We start from the raw sequence: 23,344 nt of genomic DNA, 5'->3' as shown, positions 1-23,344 counted from the left end.
AAATGGTTATTGAATAGAAGCGATGGTTTACTCGATCCAGGCCTTCCTGTCGGTCTAATTCAAGATGGTTGCCAATTTTGCCAATGTGCAAATGTGCAGTAGCGAACTGTGTGCAGTCAGTTCACTGTGTGCAGTGTGTGCATTTTCTCCGTTTTAGTGGGAAACCAGATGTGGTTTTTTGTGGTCCATTAGTCTTTCGTTGTTTTATTGTTTATTGATCAAACGCGTGGTAAATATCCGAAATGAAACTGGTAAGTTTTGGAAAAAATGTTATTTGTTCGATATTCGTTGCGATTGTTGCCCAGTGAAAACTGTGAAATAAGTGAATGTTGCCTGATTACACCTCATTTACCTCATAAATGTGGAATGATAATCTTATATCGTGTTTTTTTAGTATTCTCTTGGCAGAAGTTGTAAAGCACCATGCTTTGTCTTGAAATTCAAGCAAGCAACGGTCATGTTGGATTGCTCATTGGATATGACACCAGCACTTCATTTTACACCTATGAATTTAGTTGAAAAGTGAGTCTGTAATAAAATATATGCTGCCTATCTAGCCCGGTTAGCTTGCAGCTGATAAACAGTTGGTTATATTGTCAAAATACTAAATGAGTAAAATGACCTGCAGTTTTTCAAATTCTAACCCTTATACTAAACCCCAATCTTAATTAAAATCTAAACCTAAATCCATAAACTAATAATTATAAAGAAATTACCAGTGATTTAGTATTTTGTTGAATAATTACTGTATGGTAACTGGTAAGCAAGCAGTGGGCTGTTTAAAATTCCAGTGGTAAATACTACGTTAGTCACCATAATGTACAAGTCAATTGAACTAACTGCCGTAATTATGGATACATTTGAAAATTAAGACGACTTAGGCTAAATGCCCTCCTGAATATGCTGTTGCACAGTTTTCTAAAAGGATATGAGTTTGTTTTTTATTTCCCTTATCTTCCTTATGATTATGCCTTACTTTGCAATATAGAGTTTAAATCTTTCCAAGCTAAAAATGAAATAAAAATAAACTTCATTTACACATACATGTGTGTCTTTAGATATATGTACAGTGCATACATAATGTAACTCATCAAGACTGAAAAAGAAAATTAAATTTCTTTTGTTCTGTGAAGGAAGCAAAGTCAATGTTTTGGCAAGCCTTGGTTTACTAGAGAGTTGCAAGATATTGATGGCTTTGTGGATGAAAATGTAATATGATTGTTTAGTTTGTTACCACTAATAAATATAACATATAGAATTATGCTGTGTACAATTATTCTGAGTGCAAATTCTAAATGAAAAGCTACATAGATTTACAGCAGTTTGTTCATTTATTCACCTGTTTAAAAAAATATTCCCTCCATTTATGGCTACTACATGAATTATGGGTTGTTCTTTTTAGAATATAATAGATGTTGGGGGAAATCTTTTTGTGGATAGTGAACCTGAGGTTCTACCACCTGAGGTAATTTTTTTCAACTCTGAAATTTGTAATGCTTTGGATATACCTTAACTTCTATGAGTAGTTTAAAATTTTGCAACCAAGATCATAGGAATTTGTGGTATATATTATGTGGTATATATAGGAATATATTATGGTACACCGCTAGAAACATGCACGTTACAGCAGGTTTGTGGTGATTCTGGCTGTCTAATACTACAGTCATTGTTTTTTACAAAGTGTATGTTTAATCCAAATCAGTTTCTATGTTACATTTGTTTGACCACTGACTTAACTTTTAGGGTTTATGTTTGACTTATCTCCTACTCATAATTTTCATTCACTCTGCAAATTTGACTCCTGTATTTCCAGGTTGATTTGCTAGATATGTCCACTATTGATGTGATATTAATATCAAACAGTTTCTTTATGTTTGCACTGCCATACATCACTGAGGTATATATTGGTCTTACTAAAACAACTCAGATCATTTCAAAATGTTGTAATCATGTAATGTATCATACAATAGTCATATCTATGTATATATACGTTCCAATATAACCAGGAAGCAGCATCTTCAAACAACTTAGCATTAAATGTGGTATAACAACTGCCTAAAATAGACAAAACACTATCAGAGGGCCTTCGTCAGGAGAGTTGGTATGAAAATAAATAGGGGAAAACACATGTATGGGCACAATGTTTGGGCACATGTTTTGTTATGCTACATTTGATGCTAAATATAATATCTATGTATAGTAGTGCATGTGCAAAACTGGTAGTGTGGCTATGCTAAAAGTAGTACCAGTATAGCTTGTTTGGAAACTGCCAATGATCTAAAATATGTGTTAATTATTTAATTTACGTGCATCCCTTGTAGCATACAAACTTCTCTGGTACAATTTATGCAACAGAACCTACGCTTCAAATGGGAAGGTAATATTATGTTTAATAATTATGTTTAATATTATGTGTAATATTACGTAGATTTAAATCAATGGTGATTGTATATTGCTTGAGGGAAGTATTTTCAGAACCACTTAACTTTTTCGTAGTGAACTGATGCAAGAAATGGTTACATTTGCTGAGCGAGTACCAAAGTTAGTTAATGGCACAGCATGGAAAAAAGCTGAAATTAAGAGGTAAGTCTCAGTTATAATAGTTAGACTAACTACAATAAACAGCAGAATGCCACAATGTGTATATTAGCTATAGGACTGGTTTTCATATCTGCATGGTAGATTATGGTAAAATTACTGCCTATTGACAAAACTGGGAAAGTTTGTAGATTAATACATTACTGTAGTGAGTATGATAGATATAAGCATTTAGGTCCTTCACTAGAGAAAAAAATGTTTCTAATGATGAAATCATTGTAATGGAGGAAATTATAAAGGATTTTTTTATCTCATTGTTAATGAACCTTCATGATCTTGAAGGTTGCTTCCAGCGCCATTGAAAGACTGTCGTAATGTTGAATCCTGGTGTACATTATACAGGTAACTAATCCATGTTATGTCACTTTACCCACTTACATCGTAATGTTATTTTTTTAATGGGAAATGCTTGCCTATAATTTGCAATTGGGAACTAGAAAACTCCGCTAGTATAAAAGAGAAATTTAGAGAGAATTAGTTATTTAACGGTACATTTATTAAATTTTAGTATTCATGATATAAAATCAAGTATAGCAAAGATACAAACTGTTGGATTTTCAGAGAAACTGGTAATCATATGAAACGTTTTTTATTCCTACATAACGATTATTTTATCATCTAAGTGCGATAAATATGGATTACAGCAAAGAGAAAGCATGAATGAAAAAATGAAAATTAAAGCAAGCAAATGATCTACATTCATCCGATAAAAACAGTACATACGTAAATAAAAACACGAAATGGAACTGCAGTAGCTAATTATTAGTATCAAAGTTAGGACCTCGTCTGCAGCTCCTCTCCCTTTTCTTCAAAGCCTACAACAAAGCGATTGAAAAAATCACTGGTGGATAGCGCTATCCGGCTTTCATACAACCACCCCCAGAAAGACAACCTACATTTTTTCTTTCTTTAAGTGCAAAGCTCTTGCATATTGCTTTAATTCCTTTCTTTCTTTCTATCACTTTCTTTTCCGGGCAATGGCATGTCATTCATAAGCTCTCTGAAATTTTTATCATATTCAGGATCTATTTGGTGTCCTCCAATTAACTCCAGTGAGTTCAGGTTTTTCTGTTGGTAGCTGCAATTGGATAATACAATCTGAATACGAAAAGGTACGGCCAATATTTTATTGATATAACGTGACTGTAGTACTGTACATAATTTGTATTTTGCATCTTTGCGTGAAACGATTTATTATGTTTTGATTTATTTCAGATAAGTTATTTATCTAGCTCTTCGTCGTTCACGACTCATCCTCAACCATTTGAGCCAAATTGTTTGAAAGGAAGTGATGTACTGATATTATCAGGACTGACAGACTCGCCCATTTCCAACCCAGATATCATGCTGGGAGAATTCTGTACTAATTTAGGTTTGTCATAAATCTTTACATGGCAATTAACGAGCTGGCGTAATTTTATACACTATATTTATTTTGAACTAGACTATAAAAGTTAGGATAAGCTTGGACCAGCTCTACTACTGTATTTATGTGCAGTTAACAATGACTGGTTTGAATACAGAACAAAAGGCAGAACAAAAGGCAAAAGTGTACATCCGGACTATTTGACATCGGTCACAGTGACGAAAATTACCACGAAATGGGAACTAGGCACACAAAAAAACTTTTGATATAAAACCTACACCGAATAGGTAAAAAATTGTATTCGAATGGTCGTATTGCATGGAGATTGCAGTGTGTTTGTGTTCGTTACTTCGAAGAAAAACACAAGAGGTTGTTGCATGGCAATCAAGTTAGCGCATAATTTGATCGCGTAATAGCAAACAAACTGTTGGTGATGAACTGGCAAAGGCGATCCTAATAAACATCTTTCATTCTTTCTATTGCGATAAGTTACAGCTCAGGTTATGTCGAAAATTACTGTATTTAATACTACTGGGGTAATTGATATGAAAAGATGGTAGTATGACTCGCCCATGCATAATAACAATATACAATGTATATGTTTACTTCTAGCGAATACAATCAAAGGTGGAGGAAATGTTTTAGTGCCGTGTTTTCCCTCCGTGAGTATATGTTTCTGATATATCATTAAGGTGAACTATATTTCAGGGGTTTGCTTGTATTCTAAACATCTTGAATAGTTGTGCACCTTATAGGTGGTACATATATATATGCATCCTTGTTTAAATCAATCTCATACTGTGTCGAGTAAAAGCTTTATATACACTTCTCATGCATGCTAAATACATCAGTATACTGTGTGAATCTGTATGATGACATCTCAACCTACAGTGTCATTGAAATATCCTTACTTATAGGGTGTCATTTACGACCTATTTGAGTGTCTACAATCATACATGGACAGTGCTGGACTAACCTTTACACCAATATACTTCATTTCACCTGTCGCTGACAGTTCTTTGGCTTATTCTAATATTTATGCTGAGTGGTAAGTACTCATTTTATAGGCTTACGATATTACGCATAGAAAACCAAATCGTAGAAATTTGTAAATTTTTTCCTCCTGGGTAGACGTGCGTACTAAAAACGCGGAGCTAAAAAGCAACTTTGCAAGCCCTCCAGATTCCGAAAAAAAACTATCGTTACGTTATGCGTAAAAAATTAACACACATGACATCACTGTCCAATTGAATCTGAGTGCGATCTATTTCAGGTTGTGCCAGAGCAAGCAGTCGAAAGTGTATCTCCCAGAACCACCATTTCCGCATGCTGAGGTGAGATTGGCAGATAGGAAGGCAAATAAGAAACAAAATTGCGGTTTGTTAATCAAATGTCCTTGACTGTCCAAGTGGCTGTTTTCTTGTACAAAGTACCATACAAGTTTTGTGTCTACTTAGCTTGTAAAGAATGGAAAACTAAAGCACTTTCCAAACCTCCATGGTAAGTTACTACACTGCAATTTCACATGCAAGTTAATAATACACACTAGCTACCTTCCAGAGAAACAAGTTCCTATGTCTCTATGCTAGATTCCAAAATATGCATGTTATCATTTTCAGATGGCTTTAGTAACACATTTAAAACACCTTGTGTGGTGTTTACTGGTCATCCATCATTGCGATTTGGCGATGTCGTTCACTTTATTGAAATGTGGGGAAATTCAAGTTCCAATACTATAATTTTTACAGGTACATTGTAGAAGGAGATATATGTAATTCATGTATAATTATTTTAATAAACATCTCCCAAGATTATCTGCAATATCGCTAATGATGAATCATTTAGAACCTGGATTCCCGTTTTTAAACGCTTTGGCTCCATATCAGCCACTTGCTATGAAGGTAAGATGTATAGTGAATTATTCAAGTATTTATTAAAATACCAAATCATTGGTTTCCGTGTTTGAGAAAGCGTACGTATTGTATTATTGAATTTGGAGAATTACATGCAAAGTTATTTTCCTTGTTAATTAAAAAGAAATTTGCAACATTTTATTCGATAATCACGAGTGAGTATTTATTTGCATCATTTAGAAGGTTGTCAATTCCGCATAAAGACCCTCGATTGCATGTTATTTGCATGTTATTTTTTATTATCAGTCAAATTGTTGACAGTACAATGCAGTTTATCTCAGATATGAATACATTAACCTTTTCTTTTCGTTATATTTAGAGTTGTTATTGCCCAATAGATCCCAGGTTGAATTTTGGTCAAGTAAACAAAACACTAAGAGAGATGAAGGTGAGTTTGATATACCACATCAGGTATTAAAATAACTATAACTATACTTACCCTATTTTGTTATGAACTATTTCAGCCACGTTTCGTCGTCATTCCTGAAGAATACACAGCTCCTCCACCACTGCTACCGCACAGAACAGATCTTGTAGTACAGTTCGACAACGTAAGTTTACTGTAATCCAAGCTAAGGCTAAGGTTTATCTTTTACGCTGAATGCCTAACTTATATGCTAAATTCCATGCTAAGAATGATAACTAACTTTCAAGACCATTCACGCGATCTAACTTTGTCGGATCCAATTCACTTTTGACGTATGGAATGTAGTTTGTTATTGATAAAGCAGTACTGCATCGCTCTGCATCGGCTTTAGTTTATATATATTGCAAGTCAACAGACTATAAAACATCCATCAGAAGTGAATTGGAACGTACAAAATTGGATCATGTGAACAGACCTTTAAACTTCCAGTTTTTCGTATGTTTAGGATAGTCACATGTTACCCATCAGTTACCCTCATGTTATCGATATTCCTGTTTCTCGAAGTTATGAAAAAGTATCCCTGTCAAACAAGGTATAGTCGATCGTCACCAACACAAGCTGTATGTGTGTCCATTGCCTTAATCCCAATACAGACAAGCAATAATATTTGGCGTGTTCGGCAGATTGTCTTTGACAATTCCGTCTCGCACGTGTTCAGGAGTGTCCCCATTCTCCTATCCAAAGCCGCCATATAATTTTTTTTTCTCCGCCTTTCATTTTAGCTTGCAACAATGTTGTGTCCACAGGAAGTACGGGCTGGCACCGCTGTAGCTATGGTGAATGGTATACTACAAAATAAGAATAACAAATACACACTTCAACCATTTGAGAGGTAATTTAGTAATTATCATAAAATGTTTTCGACCAGTATATTGCCATATAACCATGTAAATACTGGATGTAGGAAAAATAAGGAACCCTACATTGGAAATCAAGTGTGGTGACACAAACGTGCAAAAATTACAACGTCAACAAACCAGTTTTTAGAACAACAAATTCCCGACTGTTTGTATTAAATTTAACGTTTATCATGATTATTCAAAATTCATTTATTTTGAACTCAATTTAATGCTAATATTATTTGTACTTCTAGAGCTGGCTAACAACAGTCTTAAATGAATGGCCTGGTATTATACTCTTTTTGTATTGTAGATCATCAGAAGGTTCATCATCCAATAAGTGTTTATGTGGTGATTTAATGGTCGAGGAAATGGTAGCGTCTCTCGCAAAGGTGAGACTACAGATATTGATAATATTATGGATGTTATTAATCACATTTTTACCCTGTGTATTTTTTTCGTATTTTAAGAGGGGAATAACAGATGTACAGGTTGAACAAACGCCAAATGGGCATACGGTACATCTCGTAAGTTAAACATCATTTATGCTAATATACAACAGAAGCAGTGACTTTGCTTCTTTAAATATTTAAGTTTGATTAGTTGATTATATAATGTTATGATAAAACGTAACGTTTTCGAGCGCTTTTATAATTTTATTTGCCTTATCGCCTTATGTAACTTACACCTTTCCTTCCCGTTTGGACAGACAACACATTTAAAAAAAGGAAGACGTTTTTAAAACGCTTAAAAAAGATGTGCACTACATAGTCCAATTTTGTATTGTGGTATGATTTTTGTTTGATTTTTGTTATTACGTGCTCTTGTCAGAACGATGATGATGCTGTGGTTACATTAGAGCGGGGAAGTACTCATATTATAACACATGGAAATGACCAGCTCAGAAAGACAATTAGAGACGCATTGTTGGACTGTTTATCACAGATGTGATTGATTTGTCTCAGAGGTTATTTAGTGTTGGTATGAGTTGAATTGCAGATGATGCATTCTGCCATAATCCAGTGGCGTAGCCAGCACGATGATTGGAGGGGGCATATTCATATATTTGTGATACGCAGGATTAATTTCTTTTCAAATCAATTGTCTTTACAGTCTGTTAAGATGAATTTATCAATATATGCCCCCCCCCCCAATTATCGATGCTAGTTACGCCACTGCCATAATCACCACAAACTACACAACCGGCATAATATCATGCTACAGTATCGCCACACCCAGCCAGTGTTCAATAATTGACCGTATTCTAAAGTGACTGTAAAAAAATTGTTCAGTAAGTTATATCCAGGAATCGTTTTAAAACAATTTTTATTCTTCAAATGGTCTGTTGATTCTAAAAAAGTGTTTTTCATGTTTTTATAATTTTTTAAAAAGAGAAAGGCCAAGCCAAGTTTTTTTTTCATTTGAATTTTTTTTTTCTTGTGTCCAAATTTTTTTCCTGTCAATTTTTTTCCTTGTGTTTTCAATTATTTCATTTCATTTCTCAAAATCATTTTCATTTCATTCATTCATTGAATTTTTTTTTTGTGTCCACTCTTTTTCCCAGCCAAAATTTTTTTCATTTTAATTTTTCTTCTTGTGTCCAATTTTTTTCGTTTCAATTTTTTCTTGTCCCCAATTCTTTTTTCCTTCAAATTTTTTTCTAGTGGTTAAGACATTCGTTTCTCACTCCGAGGACAAACGTTTCAACTCCTGGCAATGCAAAAAAATTAACCTGAAAAATTTCGGTGTGATTTGGAAGCCTTAAAACAGTTAAAAGACTTCTGACTTCTCGGCCTTTGCAAGACTGTAAATTGAAAAAAATTTGAAATAAAAAAAATGAAAACAAATTCTCGCGTTCAAAAGTACTTGAAAATTGAAAGAAAAGCACAATTAAAAAAAGTTTTAAAACACGTGTCTTCTAAAAAGCCTGAACTGAATGAAGAAAGTCAGACGGAAAAAAAATTAAAAAATTTCCCGCTTTTAAAAAACTCATGTTTACTTACCTTAACTTTTTTTTCACGAAAATTTGACAGGGTGATTTTCTCGAGACTGAAAAAATTTAATTTTTTTCACTTTTTTGAAATTCTCTTAGATTTTTTTTGGACGCGAAAGTATTTTGTCTTGGGCTACCTGTGTCAAGTCAGACACAGTAGCCCAAGACAGACACAGTAGCCCAAGACAAAATACTTTCGCGTCCAAAAAAAATCTAAGAGAATTTCAAAAAAGTGAAAAAAATTAAATTTTTTCAGTCTCGAGAAAATCACCCTGTCAAATTTTCGTGAAAAAAAAGTTAAGGTAAGTAGACATGAGTTTTTTAAAAGCGGGAAATTTTTTAATTTTTTTCCGGCTGACTTTCTTCATTCAGTTCAGGCTTTTAGAAGACACGTGTTTTTAAAAACTTTTTTTAATTGTGCTTTTCTTTCAATTTTCAAGTACTTTTGAACGCGAGAATTTGTTTTCATTTTTTTTATTTCAAATTTTTTTCAACTTACAGTCTTTTGCAAAGGCCGAGAAGTCTATTAACTGTTTTAAGGCTTCCAAAATCACACCGAAATTTTTCAGGTTAATTTTTTTGCATTGCCAGGAGTTTGAAACGCTTGTCCTCGGAGTGAGAAACGAATGTCTTAACCACTAGACCATCGCATCATTTGTCGAAAGCCATTGTTCTTTTTTTGACCTAATTCTTTTCGATGAATTTTAAATTAAATAGTAATTTCGGTGGAAAAATCGAACTTTTCACATGCAGGATTCGAACCTACCCTTACAGCCTGCTAGGCCGTAGCCTTAACCACTGGGCTACCGGTATAACGTATATATTAAGGCTGCTATCAACATATAATCCGATGGCCGAGTGGTTAAGGCTACGGCCTACCGGGTTGTAAGCGTAGGTTCGAGTCCTGCATGGGAAAGGCTCGACTTTTCCCACTGAAATTACTATTTAATTTAAAATTCATCGAAAAGAATTAGGTCAAATAAAGAACAATAGCTTTCGACAAATGATGCGGTGGTCTAGTGGTTAAGACATTCGTTTCTCACTCCGAGGAAAAACGTTTCAACTCCTATCAATGCAAAAAAATTAACCTGAAAAATTTCGGTGTGATTTGGAAGCCTTAAAACGGTTAAAAGACTTCTCGGCCTTTGGGAAAGACTGTAAATTGAAAAAAATTTGAAATGAAAAAATGAAAACCAATCCTCGCGTTCAAAAGTACTTGAAAATTGAAAGAAAAGCACAATTAAAAAGTTTTTAAAAACACGTGTCTTCTAAAAGCCTGAACTGAATGAAGAAAGTCAGACGGAAAAAAATTAAAAAATTTCCCGCTTTTAAAAAACTCATGTTTACTTACCTTAATTTTTTTTTCACCAAAATTTGACAGGGTGATTTTCTCGAGACTGAAAAAATTTAATTTTTTTCACTTTTTTGAAACTCTCTTAGATTTTTTTTCGGACGCGAAAGTATTTTGTCTTGGGCTACCTGTGTCTGTCTTGGGCTACCTGTGTCTGACTTGACACAGGTAGCCCAAGACAAAATACTTTCGCGTCCAAAAAAAAATCTAAGAGAATTTCAAAAAAGTGAAAAAAATTAAATTTTTTCAGTCTCGAGAAAATCACCCTGTCAAATTTTCGTGAAAAAAAAGTTAAGGTAAGTAAACATGAGTTTTTTAAAAGGGGGAAATTTTTTAATTTTTTTTCCGTCTGACTTTCTTCATTCAGTTCAGGCTTTTTAGAAGACACGTGTTTTTAAAACTTTTTTTAATTGTGCTTTTCTTTCAATTTTCAAGTACTTTTGAACGCAAGAATTTGTTTTCATTTTTTTTATTTCAAATTTTTTTCAACTTACAGTCTTTTGCAAAGGCCGAGAAGTCTATTAACTGTTTTAAGGCTTCCAAAATCACACCGAAATTTTTCAGGTTAATTTTTTTGCATTGCCAGGAGTTGTAACGCTTGTCCTCGGAGTGAGGAACGGATGTCTTAACCACTAGACCATCGCATCATTTGTCGAAAGCCATTGTTCTTTTTTGACCTAATTCTTTTCGATGAATTTTAAATTAAATAGTAATTTCGGTGGAAAAATCGAACCTTTCCCATGCAGGATTCGAACCTACCCTTACAGCCTGGTAAGCCGTAGCCTTAACCACTGGGCTACCACCATAACGTATATATTAAGGCTGCTATCAACATATAATCCGATGGCCGAGTGGTTAAGGCTACGGCCTACCTGGTTGTAAGCGTAGGTTCGAGTCCTGCATGGGAAAGGTTCGATTTTTTCCACTGAAATTACTATTTAATTTAAAATTCATCGAAAAGAATTAGGTCAAATAAAGAACAATAGCTTTCGACAAATGATGCGGTGGTCTAGTGGTTAAGACATTCGTTTCTCACTCCGAGGACAAACGTTTCAACTCCTGGCAATGCAAAAAAATTAACCTGAAAAATTTCGGTGTGATTTGGAAGCCTTAAAACAGTTAAAAGACTTCTCGGCCTTTGGGAAAGACTGTAAATAGAAAAAAATTTGAAATAAAAAAATGAAAACCAACTCTCGCGTTCAAAAGTACTTGAAAATTGAAAGAAAAGCACAATTAAAAAAAGTTTTTAAAAACACGTGTCTTCTAAAAGCCTGAACTGAATGAAGAAAGTCAGACGGAAAAAAATTAAAAAATTTCCCGCTTTTAAAAAACTCATGTTTACTTACCTTAACTTTTTTTTCACGAAAATTTGACAGGGTGATTTTCTCGAGACTGAAAAAATTTAATTTTTTTCATTCTTTTTTGAAATTCTCTTGATTCTTTGTAAAATTTAATTTTTTTCACTTTTTTGAAATTCTTAGATTTTTTTTGGACGCGAAAGTATTTTGTCTTGGGCCTACCGTGTCTGTCTTGGGCTACCGTGTCTGCTTGCACAGTAGCAGGTAGCAAGACAAAATACTTTCGCGTCCAAAAAAAAATCTAAGAGAATTTCAAAAAAGTGAAAAAAATTAAATTTTTTCAGTCTCGAGAAAATCACCCTGTCAAATTTTCGTGAAAAAAAAGTTAAGGTAAGTAAACATGAGTTTTTTAAAAGGGGGAAATTTTTTAATTTTTTTTCCGTTGACTTTCTTCATTCAGTTCAGGCTTTTTAGAAGACACGTGTTTTTAAAACTTTTTTTAATTGTGCTTTTCTTTCAATTTTCAAGTACTTTTGAACGCAAGAATTTGTTTTCATTTTTTTTATTTCAAATTTTTTTCAACTTACAGTCTTTTGCAAAGGCCGAGAAGTCTATTAACTGTTTTAAGGCTTCCAAAATCACACCGAAATTTTTCAGGTTAATTTTTTTGCATTGCCAGGAGTTGTAACGCTTGTCCTCGGAGTGAGGAACGGATGTCTTAACCACTAGACCATCGCATCATTTGTCGAAAGCCATTGTTCTTTTTTTGACCTAATTCTTTTCGATGAATTTTAAATTAAATAGTAATTTCGGTGGAAAAATCGAACCTTTCCCATGCAGGATTCGAACCTACCCTTACAGCCTGGTAAGCCGTAGCCTTAACCACTGGGCTACCACCATAACGTATATATTAAGGCTGCTATCAACATATAATCCGATGGCCGAGTGGTTAAGGCTACGGCCTACCTGGTTGTAAGCGTAGGTTCGAGTCCTGCATGGGAAAGGTTCGATTTTTCCACTGAAATTACTATTTAATTTAAAATTCATCGAAAAGAATTAGGTCAAATAAAGAACAATAGCTTTCGACAAATGATGCGGTGGTCTAGTGGTTAAGACATTCGTTTCTCACTCCGAGGACAAACGTTTCAACTCCTGGCAATGCAAAAAAATTAACCTGAAAAATTTCGGTGTGATTTGGAAGCCTTAAAACAGTTAAAAGACTTCTCGGCCTTTGGGAAAGACTGTAAATAGAAAAAAATTTGAAATAAAAAAATGAAAACCAACTCTCGCGTTCAAAAGTACTTGAAAATTGAAAGAAAAGCACAATTAAAAAAAGTTTTTAAAAACACGTGTCTTCTAAAAGCCTGAACTGAATGAAGAAAGTCAGACGGAAAAAAATTAAAAAATTTCCCGCTTTTAAAAAACTCATGTTTACTTACCTTAACTTTTTTTTCACGAAAATTTGACAGGGTGATTTTCTCGAGACTGAAAAAATTTAATTTTTTTCACTTTTTTGAAATTCTCTTAGATTTTTTTTGGACGCGAAAGTATTTTGTCTTGGGCTACCTGTGTCTGTCTTGGGCTACCTGTGTCTGACTTGACACAGGTAGCCCAAGACAAAATACTTTCGCGTCCAAAAAAAATCTAAGAGAATTTCAAAAAAGTGAAAAAAATTAAATTTTTTCAGTCTCGAGAAAATCACCCTGTCAAATTTTCGTGAAAAAAAAGTTAAGGTAAGTAAACATGAGTTTTTTAAAAGGGGGAAATTTTTTAATTTTTTTTCCGTCTGACTTTCTTCATTCAGTTCAGGCTTTTTAGAAGACACGTGTTTTTAAAACTTTTTTTAATTGTGCTTTTCTTTCAATTTTCAAGTACTTTTGAACGCAAGAATTTGTTTTCATTTTTTTTATTTCAAATTTTTTTCAATTTACAGTCTTTTGCAAAGGCCGAGAAGTCTATTAACCGTTTTAAGGCTTCCAAAATCACACCGAAATTTTTCAGGTTAATTTTTTTGCATTGCCAGGAGTTGTAACGCTTGTCCTCGGAGTGAGGAACGGATGTCTTAACCACTAGACCATCGCATCATTTGTCGAAAGCCATTGTTCTTTTTTTGACCTAATTCTTTTCGATGAATTTTAAATTAAATAGTAATTTCGGTGGAAAAATCGAACCTTTCCCATGCAGGATTCGAACCTACCCTTACAGCCTGGTAAGCCGTAGCCTTAACCACTGGGCTACCACCATAACGTATATATTAAGGCTGCTATCAACATATAATCCGATGGCCGAGTGGTTAAGGCTACGGCCTACCTGGTTGTAAGCGTAGGTTCGAGTCCTGCATGGGAAAGGTTCGATTTTTTCCACTGAAATTACTATTTAATTTAAAATTCATCGAAAAGAATTAGGTCAAATAAAGAACAATAGCTTTCGACAAATGATGCGGTGGTCTAGTGGTTAAGACATTCGTTTCTCACTCCGAGGACAAACGTTTCAACTCCTGGCAATGCAAAAAAATTAACCTGAAAAATTTCGGTGTGATTTGGAAGCCTTAAAACAGTTAAAAGACTTCTCGGCCTTTGGGAAAGACTGTAAATAGAAAAAAATTTGAAATAAAAAAATGAAAACCAACTCTCGCGTTCAAAAGTACTTGAAAATTGAAAGAAAAGCACAATTAAAAAAAGTTTTTAAAAACACGTGTCTTCTAAAAGCCTGAACTGAATGAAGAAAGTCAGACGGAAAAAAATTAAAAAATTTCCCGCTTTTAAAAAACTCATGTTTACTTACCTTAACTTTTTTTTCACGAAAATTTGACAGGGTGATTTTCTCGAGACTGAAAAAATTTAATTTTTTTCACTTTTTTGAAATTCTCTTAGATTTTTTTTTGGACGCAAAAGTATTTTGTCTTGGGCTACCTGTGTCAAGTCAGACACAGGTAGCCCAAGACAGACACAGGTAGCCCAAGACAAAATACTTTCGCGTCCAAAAAAAAATCTAAGAGAATTTCAAAAAAGTGAAAAAAATTAAATTTTTTCAGTCTCGAGAAAATCACCCTGTCAAATTTTGGTGAAAAAAAATTAAAGTAAGTAAACATGAGTTTTTTAAAAGCGGGAAATTTTTTAATTTTTTTCCGTCTGACTTTCTTCATTCAGTTCAGGCTTTTAGAAGACACGTGTTTTTAAAAACTTTTTTTAATTGTGCTTTTCTTTCAATTTTCAAGTACTTTTGAACGCGCGAATTGGTTTTCATTTTTTTATTTCAAATTTTTTTCAATTTACAGTCATTCCCAAAGGCCGAGAAGTCTTTTAACTGTTTTAAGGCTTCCAAATCACACCGAAATTTTTCAGGTTAATTTTTTTGCATTTCTAGGAGTTGAAACGTTTGTCCTCGGAGTGAGAACCGAATGTCTTAACCACTAGACCACCGCATCATTTGTCGAAAGCTATTGTTCTTTATTTGACCTAATTCTTTTCGATGAATTTTAAATTAAACAGTAATTTCAGTGGGAAAAATCGAACCTTTCCCGTGCAGGACTCGAACTTCGCTTACAACCAGGTAGGCCGTAGCCTTAACCACTCGGCCATCGGATTATATGTTGAAAGCAGCCTTAATATATACGTTATACCGGTAGCCCAGGACACAACACAAGCCCAGTGGACACAACACAAGCCCAGTGGACACAACACAAGAAACAATATTGATAGGAGTTGGACACAGGAAAAAAATTGAAATGTAAAAAAAATTTGCCTGGGAAAAAAATTGGACTAGAAAAAAATTGAAATGAAAAAGATATTGACAAAAAGAAGAAAATTGACAGGAGAAAAATTTGGACACAAGAAAAAAAATTGAAATGAAAAAGATATTGACACAAGGAAAAAAAATTGACAGGAGTAAATTTTGGACACAACACAAGAAAAAATATTGACAGGAGTTGGACACAGGAAAAAATGAAATGAAAAAATGAAAAGAAAAAACTTTGCTGGAAAATAAAATTTGGACACAAGAAAAAAAAATTGACAGAAAAAAAATTTGAACAAAAAGAAAGAAAATTTTGAGGAAAAGATATTGGGCACAAGAAAACATTTCACTGGAAATTAAAAATTTTTAATTTTTTTAAAATTTTTTACAGATACCCAACTTTTAGCCTTGATTGGTTTGGAACATGTACCAGTAATAAAGGTTAAAGTGGAGGCAAAGTCTATGTTTACATTTTTTACTTTGTTGACAATAAGATTTTTTATGGGAATACGTAATGCTATTTAGGTTGGTTATGAATCTAAATGAACCTGAACTAGAATTTACACTTACAAAATTTCTTGACTTCACTTCCTTACACTGTGATTTTTAATTACTGAAAATTAATAATATATATAGTCCCTTGGAGATAAATCAATTATGATTTTGCAGGTAAATTCTGGAGGTTCAAAGGGTGTTAATTTCAAGTGGAATTATGCACACTTCAAATTCAAACCAGAAACAGTTGATGGAAAAATGAGTAAACTATTGGTCCTCTGGCAGGAATTGAACCTACGCAGTGGCAAAGAGCATTACACAGGCATCGCAAAAGCATAGGTTCGATTCCTGCCGGAGGACCGACGACAGTTGACTCATTTTTCCATCAACTGTTCCTGGCTTGAATTTGAAGTGTGTATAATTCCACTTGAAATTAACACACTTTGAACCTCCAGAGTCCCTTGGAGAGTATAATTTTAAAATACAATTCTTTCAAAATGTCATTTCTTCTCCTTTCACATGACGCATACGAAATTTCCAGAGATCCTAAGAGATAAGTATTTAACTACCATGATTAGTATAAAAGCAGTACATGAGTCAGGGTTTGAATTTTACAGCTAATTTCAATTCAGTAGCTTGTGCAAGAAAGAAATAACAAAAAAATATGTTGCAGTTGAAAGAAATAAAAAAAGAACTGATGGCAAAATAATGAAGAAAAAGGGTAGCGAATTGCAATTGTTTTTATGTTAATTCAAACCCTGACTTGAGTATATTTTTCAGCCTTTGATGTATTTCCCTGATTTTCATGGAAATGGGTATACAATATAATGTCAATGTAATAAAACAGGAAAACAAGTCTCAAAGTTGTTTTACAATAGAGATGAACTTTACCTCAAATGTAAATTCAGCATCAGGTCCTAGTCTTCTTCTAGCAATTTCCAATACTTCATCAGCTACATTTTCATGGGTTGTTCCTTTCACATCAATGAAATACACATGTGAACTGGCATAATGGCATGATATGGCCTAAACAAAAAAGTCACTGGCTGTGAGGAGCTAGAGGGGGGGGGGGGGCACTGGACACATTTTTTAAGGAAGCTTATATATATACATTATTTATATATATTCATATATAAATTTTATACATTAGAGACAATGTGTATCAACTAGTATATAGCCACTTCATGAACATTCATGCAGTTGTTTTTTTGAGAATATTATCTAAACAAGCAATGAAATTTTCTCTGGAGAATAACCTTTCTAAATCCTTGGGTTTTGTTCATGCCAGAGCCATGGATTAGGAGTGGGTGAAAGAATACTGTGTCTCCTGTTTCCATCTCCAAATGGACACGGGGTTGGTTGGGATCAAAATCATGGATACCATAATACATCTTGTTCACACCACTCTGTTGAAATTACAAAATTAATTGATTATATGATTATGTCTAGTTGAAATTTGTGTCTGCTAGCTTTGCTAGGCCAATATGAATGACCTTTTTTGCAACTATAACTATCACTAACATTGAAAAATATACTTTGTCTTTTGAATCTTATCACAAACGTATGCTCCATTGGCATAATTTAACTACAAAGACTAGAAAGCTTTGCAAGAATTAAGGCTACTTGTGAACTGATAATTCTTGCAAAGCTTTCTGGTGAAGTCACAGGATCTCATGACAGCTAATTTTATTACCTGCCAGTCAGGATAAACATGTTGTTTCAAGACACCTTTGTGAGTACCAGGTAACACAACTAGACATCCATTCTGTCTGTTCACTTTCTCCATTGCTGTCCATGAGCAAACAATCCTGTCTGCAGGACGGAAATTGAAATAGTGTAAATCCTGATGTAACGGATGTCTGGATGTTTTTGCTCCACTGTCTGGAGGTTTATTGATTAACATGGTATGTGCAGCTACTATATCAGGTCCTGTGAAACACTCGACATATTTAATAATTTCTGGGAGAGTGCAATAGCTAAACAAGGTGTCATCAAGTTGAAAATCTTGAATCTTGTTAACAGCTTTTTCTCCTTGAACGTACTCTGATTTCACAATTGAAACATCCTTCATAATAATCATGCCAGGACTTGGTGGTGATTTTCCTGAACATACGTCTTCAAATCTTTGCCTGTACTTTTGGATCTCTTCGTGTTTCACCAAATTTCGAATCACTAAATAGCCGTTCTCATCGTAGAATTTTCGTTGTTCTGCGTTAAGAATACCATTGTCGTAAGTGTATGGACTGTTAAAAGTTAAATAACGGCTTGTGGCTGAATTTTTATGTTTACTGTCCGCTTTTAAATGTCCTTCTATCATCCGCAAACGCGCTGCCATTTTCCGGTCCTGCCACTGAGCTATATAATAATTCCTTTGTATAATTTATATGCAATCAACCATATGCAATCAACGACATGGAATTATTATATAGCTCAGTGTGATGTGTTCGGCTGGGGTGTTGTCTCGCCAGTATCTCTAGCGTTTTCAAATAAACTTCGACTATCGGAAGATTGCCCGATATTACTATTAGGTGAAAGAAGTGACTCTGCTTGACGTAGCAATGAAACAACGGCACTTAAATCACGAGTCGATTCCTGCGTAGAGTTGAAAAATAGCTGAAAAATAGGTGTAAATTATAATTCTGCGCGAAAATAATTTATGCAAATTATTCAGCGTAACTAATTATTAATGTTTCACAATTTACTGTAAAGTAGCACAATTTAGCGTTTCACAATTTACTGTTGCACAATTTCTCTATTCACAATTTTAATGCGTCACAATTTGATGTTGTATAATTTAGCTCTTCACAGTTTATTGTTTTCAAATTTACGACTTTCACCATTTAGGGTATCACAATTGCAGAATATAGTACAACGTGACGACAATGTATCACAATTCAATATTTCACAATCGAATTTTGCATAATAAAATCGATTCTTCAATAATGGCGGGGACTACACGTCATAGCCTGTCATCAAGGCTGTCATTCTGTCATGCAGGTTTATGCAGGTTATGGCAGCTTACGTCAGTGTCCGAGTTTTTGCCGATTTTTGTGCCGATTGTTTTCGGTAAATAAATAGTACAATATGGCAGAAGCAGAACAGAAAAATATTGAAATTAACGCTGATGAAGGAGGTTTGTTTCAACAAAATAAATCAAGGCATTATAACATATTCTTAAATTTAATGTTTCGATTTAAAATTACATGTGATCGTTGCATTTATATTTGCATTTTTACTGGGTCTTATTTTTTGTGATTATATTTATAAAATGATGGTCGATAGATAGTACTTTGAAGGGCTTGCCTTATACCTAAGCATGTTGAGCATTAAATTGATTCATAGTGACACATTTGTTTCATATACATAGCGAGTTAATATGGGATTTATTTACATGTGTGCGTGTGTGTTTGATGTCTACTAGGCTCCTAGTGCTAGTCTGTTTTTAATAAACTCTGTTTATATATTACTTCGTACACGTGACGTGTAATATGTACGATAAATTTTTAATGTATTAAATTTAATATCTGCAAATACAACGCTGCAATTAATATCTTTTCAAAAAAATTTTAAATATTGCATCAATGAATTGAATAGTATCTTACTAAATGACACTTAGAAACCATGTAAACTTAGGAAAATAACTAATTTCATGCTGTTACCTAAAATAATTAGCAACAATTTATACATTCATAAATAAAAAGGATGAGAAAAGAGAGAAAACCAAATGACAAAGAAATGACCTCACTATGATGGTGTGCTATAAACCTAAACCTAAAAACAGGACTCCTTTCTTTAGACGAAACAATTGTTAAGGAAAGGCAGTCTGATGATGACAATAAAGAACAGAAAGAATCAGACATGAGTAGTGAAATAGATGTTACAACAAGTGGAGAATCATGTGAATGGCTGGAGTCAGAGGATGATGAGTTGATTGTTATAGAAACTGGAGATGGAGCACCATTGGTTGGAACAATGGAGACTGCTGAATCATATTATGTTGTTAATCCTAATCAACATTCTTTCAGTGGACTATCACCCTCTGGTATTTTCTAATCATGAATATCCCATTAGTTTATCATTCTATTATTTAGGATACTGTACTAGGTCTCTAGATTTGGTTGCACTGGAATTTTGATCTTACTTGTTTTTTTAGAGATTCAATTGGATGAGTCTTTGTTTCATTCAATTAATGAAACTGGTTCTGAGGGGAGATCAGAAAATATTCAACTTCCAGAAACAGTAACAAAACTGGTGACACCATATCGTTCAACAGTCTATATTGTTGGCACAGCACATTTTAGTGAAAGTAGTCAAGAGGATGTTAGAAAGGTAAAAAAAACAATCTCCATGATAAATCAATCACATCCATTGTCATAACTCAACAAATTAGATTATAAACTGTCTACTTTTCAGACTATACAACTACTACAGCCTAATGTGGTGATGGTTGAACTATGCCGGAGTAGGGTAGACATATTAAAGTATGACGAAGAATTTCTAATGAAAGAAGTTGCCAATATTAATTTTGAGAAGTTAAGAACATTAATAAAACATGTGAGTGTCTATATATTGTAGACTATAACTGACAACTTCTCAGTTGTCATGGGAAGAAAAATTCTAAAACAAATTATATACTTGATTCACGTAGGCTGGTGTTGTCTCAGGCATAATGCAAATACTGCTGCTTAGCATGTCAGCCCACATAACAAAGCAATTAGGAATGGCACCTGGAGGAGAGTTCAGAGCTGCTTATCAAGAGGTTAAAAATTATTTAAAATTTTCTAAATTATGTTGATCTAAGAGATATGCGCATTTACAAATTCTTTAACTATAGGCAAAAAAAGTCCCATTTTGTCAATTTCGACTTGCTGACCGCCCAATACAGGTAAATTGTTACTTGCAGTTATAGATATTACACCCAACCTAAATGTATGTTGCACCTGCACTTAGTATAAGTGTCTTTATGCCATTATGTGTGGAAAATTTTTTATGATGAAAACAGGCTAAAGTTTAGACAACTATGCATGACTACACTCTACAATAGAATATTTTCGATCAAAAACAACAATTTTCACAGTATGAAACAATGTGGATAATTACAGGTGCTAAGTTAATCACATTTTACTTACCCAATTCCCTGAAGCAAACTTAACCTTCTTTTGTACAACTGGTCCAGGTCACATTAGCAAGGGCAATGGGTGCCCTTTCTATATGGCAAAAGATAACACTTGCTTGGCATCTTCTTACTTCTAAAGAGCCAATAAGGTAGAGAACATCATTAAAGAATTTACTTTCCCAGTAGTGAACATAATATTCTCGTATTTTAGGCTACACTTTACTAACTTGCCCCTTATCAGGACCACAGTTTAGCTATATAGCTAATCTGTGTCAGGACATCCTCTTCAATAACTACACAAGCATTGACAATACATGTGTTTTCAGGGGGGGGGTTATAACAACGCAATAATTCAAATATATACAGAATGTAAATAAATTTTTAAAAACATCAAAAACGGTTGTTCAGGAAATTTTAGAATAATGTTGGGTGAGTTCGTTGCAGCCCGGATTACTGAGCTGGACTGATACCACCATGTAATTTTTTGTCTTTCTTTAATAGCCAGCCTGGTCCCGGTTAAAACGGGCCAAATCAGTCCAATCACAGTGTACTATTTACACAATTTAATAGTACTATTAAGTAATCGTCTTCATACCAATAACGTCGAGAGTACAGTATTACATTTTTTATAGTAAAGAAGATGTTGAACGATGTAAACAGAAAGACTTACTTGCAGAGATGTTAGCTGAGATGACAGGCGATTTTCCCAAGTTGTATGATATCATTGTAAAAGAAAGAGATGCGTATTTGGCAAGATCATTGAGACTTGCCGCCATTCCTCGTGAGGTTACAGAAGCTGACGGAGGTTCGTTTATTCAAAGTTTTTATCTTCAGCCTCACTGGTATGAAAAAATGTATGACGTAAAGGCTAATGAAAAATGTTTCTGTATATATATTTAAATCCGCGGTATCTCGCATGATTTTGTTTCGTTTGGGACTTACGCATGCGTATCAGTGGTATCAGGGATCATTTATATAATCCTTCCTTTGTTAGAGACAAACTTAAGTTAGCAATTAAGCAGCAATTAGTTCTAAGTCGTTATATCAAATTAGTTGCAATAAATCCTGCAGGCAGGATAAAGTTTCTGTCCTTCCAATTAAGGCATTGGTCCTGCCTCATCAGAGGAGTTTATTGTTTAAGCCTGGTTCTTGTACATCTCAACAGCCATTGCTGTTGATCACTGATTAACAAGTTTATTCTACCTCATTGTCTCCATTGTAGACAAGAGTAGTAAAACTCTGGTTCACACTTTTCTTATGAATCTGGGATACCCTTTGCCTTTGTTTTGATTCACTAGTGCGCAAAATCGGATTTGTCTATCGGAAAATAATACAATGTATCCCCGATCGAAAGCGTAAAACAGAAGATCGGTTTTTCTGCAATCCCTACGTCTATTACAAAGTGATCTGCAAGTGTAATGGTTTCTTATATATAGGTTTTCACTTTGAACCAACAGTGATTGTTGGTGTTGTTGGTATTGGTCATGTCCCTGGAATAGTTGATAATTGGGAGAAAGATATCGATGTTCAAGAGATAATGAGGTATATATTTTTCATTGGAAGTTTAGCAATCTAACCATCCCCTTTCACGACCTCCTTAGTATGTTTTATAAACTTCGCAAAAATGGCAACCTTTTGCTACTCATCTGACACCATGCCGACACGCCATTTTTTGGGTACTTTCAATCTTCCTACCTAAATTACAGAGAAACAAATTATTATGTTGTATGTGAGAAGGGTTACTTGAGCTATTGAACTATAAATTATTATTGTTAGGCAAGGTAGAGCTTACTAAAATTGTTTGACCACCTTCTTGTTCATGTAGGATGCCACCAAAAAGTATGACATTTGTATACTTAAAGAAGATATTTAAAGCCGCAGTGGGGGTGTTTATGGCGTGGAGTTGTTACAAAGTGATACGCTGGACAGGATGCTTGAACTATCTTCCTGTCTTACCACTGACGAGATAATTTATTTATTTTGCATTGAAGAACAGCTGATAGCATACCTATATATAAAAATGTATTATTTAACGTCAAATATTCCAATTATTGGGTTTTCATTAAATGGAAGCAAAAATAAGACAAAGGTTATAACTAATGGACTAACCAATGCATACATAATATGGGATGTAAACTTGGGCCACTAACCACAGTGATTACATGTAGTAATATAGCAGGGAGAAACTAAGAAAATGATATTTATATGCCGTT

At 34.0% G+C, this 23,344-nt stretch overlaps 3 protein-coding genes across 5 annotated transcripts; 2 read left to right on the top strand and 1 right to left on the bottom strand.

Annotated features, from left to right (window-relative positions):
• Positions 1-59: 59 nt before the first annotated feature.
• On the top strand, positions 60-16,000 carry LOC114521573 (integrator complex subunit 9 homolog). Of its 3 annotated transcripts, none has more exons than XM_028542052.1 (25): positions 60-251; positions 395-522; positions 1,134-1,209; positions 1,403-1,465; positions 1,814-1,897; positions 2,322-2,377; positions 2,497-2,583; positions 2,881-2,940; positions 3,107-3,167; positions 3,621-3,710; positions 3,814-3,970; positions 4,577-4,626; positions 4,882-5,012; positions 5,238-5,298; positions 5,422-5,464; positions 5,584-5,712; positions 5,810-5,865; positions 6,197-6,265; positions 6,342-6,428; positions 6,750-6,836; positions 7,027-7,136; positions 7,457-7,535; positions 7,614-7,670; positions 7,975-8,124; positions 15,912-16,000. In XM_028542052.1, exons 1-24 carry the CDS (start codon positions 243-245, stop codon positions 8,092-8,094), a joined length of 1,950 nt encoding a protein of 649 aa, XP_028397853.1. In that variant the 5' UTR covers positions 60-242; the 3' UTR covers positions 8,095-8,124; positions 15,912-16,000. The 3 variants fall into 3 exon arrangements, with proteins under 3 accessions (XP_028397853.1, XP_028397854.1, XP_028397852.1); XM_028542053.1 differs by having other exon boundaries at positions 7,975-8,110; positions 15,912-15,993; XM_028542051.1 differs by lacking the exon at positions 15,912-16,000 and having other exon boundaries at positions 7,975-8,216.
• Positions 16,001-16,235: 235 nt separating this feature from the next.
• On the bottom strand, positions 16,236-18,450 carry LOC114521576 (phytanoyl-CoA dioxygenase, peroxisomal-like). Its single transcript, XM_028542057.1, has 4 exons — positions 17,709-18,450; positions 17,272-17,421; positions 16,907-17,041; positions 16,236-16,561 (listed from the first exon to the last, which is right to left on the bottom strand). The coding sequence occupies exons 1-4, from the start codon at positions 18,348-18,350 to the stop codon at positions 16,508-16,510; spliced, it is 981 nt and encodes a 326-aa protein (XP_028397858.1). The 5' UTR covers positions 18,351-18,450; the 3' UTR covers positions 16,236-16,507.
• Positions 18,451-19,071: 621 nt separating this feature from the next.
• Positions 19,072-23,338, top strand: LOC114521574 (traB domain-containing protein-like). The gene is made up of 10 exons (XM_028542055.1): positions 19,072-19,148; positions 19,812-20,057; positions 20,169-20,344; positions 20,429-20,569; positions 20,664-20,774; positions 20,850-20,900; positions 21,192-21,280; positions 21,764-21,936; positions 22,568-22,673; positions 22,957-23,338. The coding sequence occupies exons 1-10, from the start codon at positions 19,100-19,102 to the stop codon at positions 23,099-23,101; spliced, it is 1,287 nt and encodes a 428-aa protein (XP_028397856.1). The 5' UTR covers positions 19,072-19,099; the 3' UTR covers positions 23,102-23,338.
• Positions 23,339-23,344: the final 6 nt, after the last annotated feature.

This window comes from Dendronephthya gigantea, unplaced genomic scaffold, assembly GCF_004324835.1.
Source record: "Dendronephthya gigantea isolate DGI-Jeju-01 unplaced genomic scaffold, DenGig_1.0 000020F, whole genome shotgun sequence".
Taxonomy (NCBI): domain Eukaryota; kingdom Metazoa; phylum Cnidaria; class Anthozoa; order Malacalcyonacea; family Nephtheidae; genus Dendronephthya; species Dendronephthya gigantea.
Note: the sequence above shows the minus strand (reverse complement) of the source record. Positions and strands in the feature narration are given on the sequence as shown.

Coding starts and splice junctions, on each gene's coding strand:
- LOC114521573 (XM_028542052.1), top strand. Junction 3,168..3,620: donor TTGGATTTTCAGAGAAACTG/GTAATCATATGA, acceptor TATCATATTCAG/GATCTATTTGGTGTCCTCCA. Junction 3,711..3,813: donor TACAATCTGAATACGAAAAG/GTACGGCCAATA, acceptor GATTTATTTCAG/ATAAGTTATTTATCTAGCTC.
- LOC114521576 (XM_028542057.1), bottom strand. CDS start 18,350: ATGGCAGCGCGTTTGCGGATGATAGAAGGACATTTAAAAGCGGACAGT. Junction 17,042..17,271: donor AAACCCAAGGATTTAGAAAG/GTTATTCTCCAG, acceptor TTTTTTGTTTAG/GCCATATCATGCCATTATGC. Junction 16,562..16,906: donor ATGCTGAATTTACATTTGAG/GTAAAGTTCATC, acceptor CTTATCTCTTAG/GATCTCTGGAAATTTCGTAT.
- LOC114521574 (XM_028542055.1), top strand. CDS start 19,100: ATGGCAGAAGCAGAACAGAAAAATATTGAAATTAACGCTGATGAAGGA. Junction 19,149..19,811: donor AATTAACGCTGATGAAGGAG/GTTTGTTTCAAC, acceptor TCCTTTCTTTAG/ACGAAACAATTGTTAAGGAA. Junction 21,281..21,763: donor ACTTCTAAAGAGCCAATAAG/GTAGAGAACATC, acceptor CATTTTTTATAG/TAAAGAAGATGTTGAACGAT.